At 45.6% G+C, this 7616-nt stretch overlaps 1 protein-coding gene across 1 annotated transcript in view; it reads right to left on the bottom strand.

The window, feature by feature from the left end:
* Positions 1–7616, bottom strand: part of atp2a3 (ATPase sarcoplasmic/endoplasmic reticulum Ca2+ transporting 3) — a 68008-nt gene that overhangs the window by 5292 nt on the left and 55100 nt on the right. The window contains exons 12-19 of the mRNA XM_066696128.1: positions 6600–6716; positions 4280–4498; positions 3622–3957; positions 2439–2659; positions 2102–2304; positions 1721–1806; positions 1213–1346; positions 369–486 (exon numbers count right to left, since the gene is read on the bottom strand). Of these exons, the coding sequence (XP_066552225.1) occupies positions 369–486; positions 1213–1346; positions 1721–1806; positions 2102–2304; positions 2439–2659; positions 3622–3957; positions 4280–4498; positions 6600–6716 (1434 nt within the window). The remainder of the gene's footprint in view (positions 1–368; positions 487–1212; positions 1347–1720; positions 1807–2101; positions 2305–2438; positions 2660–3621; positions 3958–4279; positions 4499–6599; positions 6717–7616) is intronic.

The following is a 7616-nucleotide window of genomic DNA, read 5'->3' as shown; positions in this document are numbered from 1 at the left end:
CACATCAAAGCCTGCAATAATAAACCATAGACTTTGAGGCTTCGAACTACAAACGAAGCAGAGATGGCTGTGGTTGAGAAACAGGAGAACGAGTGTTTATTCATGTCATGGTTCGTCTGTAACTGTCCTGTGCCTGGTGACCTACTCTCCCACAGTAAATGACCACAACAGCCCTCAGCTCAAGCCTCACCTGTGCTTCAAACAAGCCTTAATATTGATAGACACACCTAACAGAATCTGTATCGCCCTATACAGGTAAGGCCAAAATAAACACAATTTTCAATTTATTTTGAGTGACTTTTACTACATTTGATTGTTAAGCCCTGCCCAGGATGTCTCAGCTCTGGTGCGTCTGTCTGTGGACTTACAGGTAGTGGCTCCACATAGAGAATGAGGAAGTGCAGGGAGAGGGACAGGACGATGGCTCCCAACAGCCAGATGTTCACCCACGGAGGCATCCTCAGCAGGGACTGGTTCTCAGACAGGCTGCGGAGTGGAAAGGCTGGAGGTTCAACGGCTTTCTTGCCCAATTGAAGTTTGCATTCAAAGAAGGTAAAACGCATGGGCAGACATCGTCCAACACTAATATAGTTACTCATCATCAGTAAAGGCTGCTCATTTGCTTCCAGGATGATCTTACCACTATTAAACTATTTTAATGCTTCAAGGCCACATGATTATGGTTGAACAACGAAGTAGACAAGTTTATGGTTTCCATCAAACCAAAAAAAAAGACCCCCAGTCAAAATGCATCTTAACTGCATATTTCAGTGTCTGCTGACTCTGCTGTACAATTTATAATATTTCATACTGAGCAGATTGCTCAGATAAACGTGTTCATGAAGCGATATCTTTGCCTGTGTGAGCCGACAGCCTGTTGCCACGGCATTTCCGCCAAACTTTCCCCGGTGGGGAGGAGAGCAGTGGAAACTCACGCACAACAGACAACACTGCGGCCTGTCACGCCTCACTTGAGATCTTCGACTGCACCGGTGCCAATTAAAAGTTGCAGTGTCTCATCTTTTCGGAAATGTGTAAATTGTCCTGTAAAGCCATTCATCTAACTTACTGAGAGATGGTGAATAAGAACACAGAACTGTTTAGTTGGAAATGGTTTCAAAAGCTTTACACATAAAAACGGCTACACAAGTTACTGCGATTGTGAAGATGAGCTCTTTCCTCTGGATTTGCTCCAGGGTGGAGTTGACTGACCTGTTGAGTGCGTTGAACATCTCTATGGTGACGAGCACCGACAGAGCCATGGTGGTGGGATAGCGGGACTCGAAGATTTCACAGTCAATTCCAGGGAACATGGGGTTGTCCTCGGTACACTGCATGAAGTGTCTCTGTGGGCCAACAGCAGCAGGAATGAGCAGGAGCAGATCTTTTGTTTTTTTAATATAAAGTGCCTACAGAAAGTCTAAACCTCCTTGAACTTTTTTCATATTGTGTTGCGTTTCATGCATTTAAATAAGGATTTAACATATGCCATACTGTTAGGGTAACAAAAGTTATTATTTAAAAAAAAACACTAATAATTCTCCACCCCACTGAGTTAATACTTAATGGAAGCACCATTGGCAAAAATTACAGATGAAGTAGTGAATGAAGCAGCTGCAGTACTTTACTGATTCAATATAATAATTCTGAACGCTTTTTAAATAATTTCTCTCCTTGGTTCTTCTCACGTGAAAAGCTGTGTGATGAGCTGCCTACTCACCAGCTGGTAGAAAGAAACATGAGGTCCTTCTTCATCATACAGGAACCACCATGTAGCCGCTCCTACTGTTCCCAAACCAACATACCCTGCAGGGGAAGAGAAACAGCTGAACTTCTGCTCACAGAGGTGGGACACGAGAAGAGCGCGACCGCAGCCGAGGAACGGTGTGCATGTAGTTCTGAAATTGGATGGATGTCAACTAGTCTTTCTCTTTCTTTAAAAAACGAAGCAGACCCCTTTATTCTGAGAAAGCACTGGAGAAAGTACATTGTAAAGTGGCCTGTAAAGAATGTCAGAAGGTCCCAATCCAGTGGTCCTCTCAATTATTAGCCAGAAACCACAAGCAACTCCAGAAGTTAAAAATGTGCATGATCAGCTTACCTCCAATGGCCAGATATCTGAAGAAAAGCCAGCCAGAAATGAGGGGCTCCTTGGGGTTGCGGGGGGGCTTGTCCATGATGTCCAAGTCCGGGGGGTTGAAGCCCAGCGCGGTGGCTGGCAGACCATCCGTCACCAGGTTCACCCAGAGCAGCTGCACGGGGATCAGAGCCTCGGGGAGACCCAGGATTGCCGTCAAGAAGATGCTGCACAGGAGAAGACATAAGCAGGGTCTCAGCACCGGAGAAGATCGAGGACAGCCTGGACCGTACCACCGTAGAGACTGATGGCCTTCAATATGCTGGCACACTATGGAGCTACGATAGAGAAGGCCCCTTACCACACGACCTCGCCCACGTTGGAGGAGATGAGGTAGCGGATGAACTGCTTCATGTTGTTGTAGATGGCCCGGCCCTCCTCCACCGCCGCCACGATGGTGGAGAAGTTGTCATCGGACAGCACCATCTCGGAGGCGGACTTGGCCACAGCAGTGCCGGAGCCCATGGCGATGCCGATCTCTGCCTTTTTCAGGGCGGGGGCATCATTCACACCATCGCCAGTCTGAGGAGAGACGATGGGAACTGGTTACTGAGGCTCTGAGCCTCGAGATGGCAGAATAAAATACCGTCAATAATGTCAGTGTTTAATACAGCACTTTTCCCTTAACCAGCATATTGCTTTCAAGGTGTGCAAAGTGCAAAACACCAGAAAACCAACAAACTGGACTCCTCCTGCAATTTTCCACCCACCGTCTTTAAAACAATTCCTCTCCAGTAAGTTTGTTTGTCTATGACTTTGCCCAAAGGTAAAATGGTATATTCCTGCAGCATTCGGGTGAACCAACCCCTCACAGACAGTACGGCACTGTCGCTCACTCAACTATGTGACGGAAAACCAAAGGCAATCTGGATCCCATCCTCATCATCTCTCACAGTCAGGCCATACTTTCACCAGACTTACATAATAAATACACCCATTGCTCAAACACGTCTAAATATCCCCTCATTTATTTAAGCAAATGTCTAAACTGTCAAGGGTTGTACTTGGTTGTAATGTCAAATGAAGCAGGAAAAACAAATATTTAGATGCACCGTAAATCTGTAACGATTTGACAATGATGAGACAAATATGTTGAGTCTCGACATTTCGGCTGAGTGATCGGGTTTCTTAAATAAACTTTGTTGCTGAGGTAATGTATGTCACTTTAACCACACTGTTAGCTATTTGATGTTCTTCACCCATCAGTACACTATTTAAACAAACAGTACATAATTTGTAGCAAATGTTTTGGGTGTTTGGAGCGGTAAAGGCATCCTTTTCAATGGACATGATAAATTACAATCTTCTCACATCCGGCTAGCTGATGTTTGGATCTACATTTGACCTCATTTTATGAATAAATACAGTTGACTATTGGAAATTCATATCCATCAATATACCGCAATGGTGGTAGATAATTTTACAAGCAAAATCAAGATAAAAGGAATGACTTTCTGACACACAAGCAGAGGGTCCCCACTCACCATGGCGGTGATCTCGTCAAAGGACTGCAGATACTCCACGATCTTGGACTTGTGCGCCGGCTCCACGCGGGCAAAGCAGCGGGCTTGCTTGCAGGCCTCCTTCTGCGCCTCGGGGGGGAGGTCGTCGAACTCGCGGCCCGTGTACGCCTTGCTGTCCACGTCCTCGTCCTCCTCAAAGATGCCGATGCGCCGGCAGATGGCCACAGCCGTGCCCTTGTTGTCGCCCGTGATCATGATCACCCGGATGCCCGCGTCGCCGCACAGCTTGATGGAGTCGGTCACCTCCTTCCTGGGGGGGTCCAGCATGCCCACGCAGCCCACGAAAGTCAGGTTGGTCTGAGTTTGGGGGAAGAGTGGAGGAAACATACACAAAGAATAAATAAATAATAAATGAATGAATGAATGACTATTGCCTGTGGAAGTTTTCCTAAGCCATTGTACATTGCCACTGTGTTAGGTGTGGTGGATGAAAGCACTCATTCTAATCAATAGGTCAATTCAGACTGGTTACACCCATAATAAAAGTGTATCATTAAGCAAATCATTACAGTGAAAAGGAAATTAAAAGATCTTGTGACTATGGTGCAGTAAAATAAATATGGTGAAAACAGACAGGACCCACACGTGACCCCCTGCTAGCTCACGTAAAGGTGCTGACCTCATACTCTGCGAACTTGACCGAGTTCTCCAGATCCATGTTCTCTCTCTGTGGCGGGGCATCCCGCGTGGCGAGGGCCAGGCAGCGCAACGTGTCCCTCCCTGTGCCCCACTCCTTAATCTGAGACATTAGCTGCTCCCTCATGGCCGTGGTGAGAGTGACCTTGTTGGTCCCCACACGTAGGTGGGTGCAGCGCTCCATCACGCTCTCAGGGGCGCCCTGCATGGGAGAGGGGCACAGAGACAAAACCAACGAGTGCTTAGTTGGGCTGATGACCAGACAGACCCCCCACTCTCACTCTACTGGATAGGTTTTTACACCAATGTACACTCACCTAAAGGATTATTAGGAACACCATACTAATACTGTGTTTGACCCCCTTTCGCCTTCAGAACTGCCTTGGCATTGATTCAACAAGGTGCTGAAAGCATTCTTTAGAAATGTTGGCCCATATTGATAGGATAGCATCTTGCAGTTGATGGAGATTTGTGGGATGCACATCCAGGGCACGAAGCTCCCGTTCCACCACATCCCAAAGATGCTCTATTGGGTTGAGATCTGGTGACTGTGGGGGCCAGTTTAGTACAGTGAACTCATTGTCATGTTCAAGAAACCAATTTGAAATGATTCGACCTTTGTGACATGGTGCATTATCCTGCTGGAAGTAGCCATCAGAGGATGGGTACATGGTGGTCATAAAGGGATGGACATGGTCAGAAACAATGCTCCGGTAGGCCGTGGCATTTAAATGATGCCCAATTGGCACTAAGGGGCCTAAAGTGTGCCAAGAAAACATCCCCCACACCATTACACCACCACCACCAGCCTGCACAGTGGTAACAAGGCATGATGGATCCATGTTCTCATTCTGTTTACGCCAAATTCTGACTCTACCATCTGAATGTCTCAACAGAAATCGAGACTCATCAGACCAGGCAACATTTTTCCAGTCTTCAGCTGTCCAATTTTGGTGAGCTTGTGCAAATTGTAGCCTCTTTTTCCTATTTGTAGTGGAGATGAGTGGTACCCGGTGGGGTCTTCTGCTGTTGTAGCCCATCCGCCTCAAGGTTGTACGTGTTGTGGCTTCACAAATGCTTTGCTGCATACCTCGGTTGTAACGAGTGGTTATTTCAGTCAAAGTTGCTCTTCTATCAGCTTGAATCAGTCGGCCCATTCTCCTCTGACCTCTAGCATCAACAAGGCATTTTCGCCCACAGGACTGCCGCATACTGGATGTTTTTCCCTTTTCACACCATTCTTTGTAAACCCTAGAAATGGTTGTGCGTGAAAATCCCAGTAACTGAGCAGATTGTGAAATACTCAGACCGGCCCGTCTGGCACCAACAACCATGCCACGCTCAAAATTGCTTAAATCACCTTTCTTTCCCATTCAGACATTCAGTTTGGAGTTCAGGAGATTGTCTTGACCAGGACCACACCCCTAAATGCATTGAAGCAACTGCCATGTGATTGGTTGGTTAGATAATTGTATTAATGAGAAATTGAACAGGTGTTCCTAATAATCCTTTAGGTGAGTGTATGTAGACCAATTTGGGGTTTCCTAAATACATATGTGGAATGTGTCATAACAAACCAAAGGGTTAAATTTGGTTGTAAAGAGATTTAGTATTTAAACATATACAGACGGGTGACAAAGGAAAAACAAAAAAAGTGTTTCAGTAACCCCAGAACAACTTCAGTGCTCTTGGCACAGATTCTACAAGTCTCTGGACTCTACTGGAGGGATGGACACCATTCTTCCAAAAGATATTCCCTCATTTGGGGTTTTGATGATGGTGGTGGAGAGCGCTGTCTAACACGTCGGTCCACAATTTCCCATAAGTGTTCAACTGGGTTGAGATCTGGTGACTGCGAAGGCCATAGCACCCTCGTGCCCTGTGGATGAGGGCAATGTCATCCTGGAAGAGACCACTCCTATCAGGATAGAAATGTGTCACCATAGGATAAAGGTGATCACTCAGAATAACTTTGTCATGATTTGCAGTGACCCTTCCCTATAAGGGGACAAGTGGACCCAAACCATGCATGATAGGATGTTAATTGCTTAATTATATCATGCAGGACACCTGTTTGGAGGCATGTGCATTCGTTATGTTCCTCCACTCATTTATTCAAGTTTTTCCTTTAATTTGTCACCCATCTGTGTGTGTGTGTAATCTCATTATGGTTACATAATTGGAACTGCTGACAAGAGACTTAAGTAAGTCATCGTAGGGTTTTTTTTATGGAAAGGAGTCTTAGACGACAGTGTCTAGTTGCTGTCAGAAGGAGACGACAGCCCCTTCACTGCTGCCCGTACCTTCACAAACATCTTGCTCTGAGTGCCGGGCTTCGTTGGGGTGCAGTAAACCGACATTGACTTGCGATCGCGGGAGAACTCCAGTGTGAACTCCTTCTTCATCAGCTGCTTTATGACCTATAGATAGAGAGACAGAGAGAGAGAGGGCAGGGGTTAGGAAGTAGACACAGAGAGAGATGGAGACGTCAGGCACACGTGCACCTTGGTGTTAATTATAGACGGATCACAGCCACCTGCCACACACAGGTGGCCAGTGCAGGACGAGAGTGCTAATCCCTGCGCCGGGCGATGGTGACAGCTTGTCAGCCCCATTGTGCGCGCGGCGGAGCCAGGCCCTGCCGTCTGCACTGCACTCGCACTCGTTCCTCTGGAGGGTTTTATTTTCACTCCCTGGTTTTATTTTGATTGAAGACTTTGTGCTGTTAGACAAGATGCTAGTTAGGTAGCACACTGAACATCTCACAATCTTGTGATCAGCGAAGGCACAGCTTTCAGATGATGTTCATATATTAAAAGTGCTGCATTAAATCATTTTCTTGGTTCTTCAGTAAATTAAAATGGTGACACGTTTGCTGTGGTTGTGTAATATAGATATTTAAAGGGTACAAAATGCATCTTAACTTGGCTGAATTCATAGGCTATACAATACAGTTTAAATCATTTTCAAAACCATATCCCTAACAAGCAATAACCACATACTTACATTCCACTGTTTTACCATGTTGGGTGACATTTTAAACAATGTAGCTACCTCATTATTAATCCTAACAATAGGACATTAAATCCAACCACAAAAACTGTAAGCTACACCCAAGTTAACCCAAGTCAGCAGAAACACAACCCTAGTTTGATTTCTGAACTTAATTCTAGAGGAAAATATAGCTGAATTCTACAAACTATTAAAAGTCAAACCTAAATATAACATTTGTAGACAATTAAACCACACTAAAGCTGTTCTAGCACCACAATTTGATAGAGAGTTTTATAAGATCTCCACTAGGTGTCATCATTGGTATG

The sequence above is a fragment of the Amia ocellicauda genome, chromosome 22, assembly GCF_036373705.1.
Source record: "Amia ocellicauda isolate fAmiCal2 chromosome 22, fAmiCal2.hap1, whole genome shotgun sequence".
Taxonomy (NCBI): Eukaryota; Metazoa; Chordata; class Actinopteri; order Amiiformes; family Amiidae; genus Amia; species Amia ocellicauda.
This window is presented reverse-complemented; position numbering and strand designations above follow the sequence as displayed.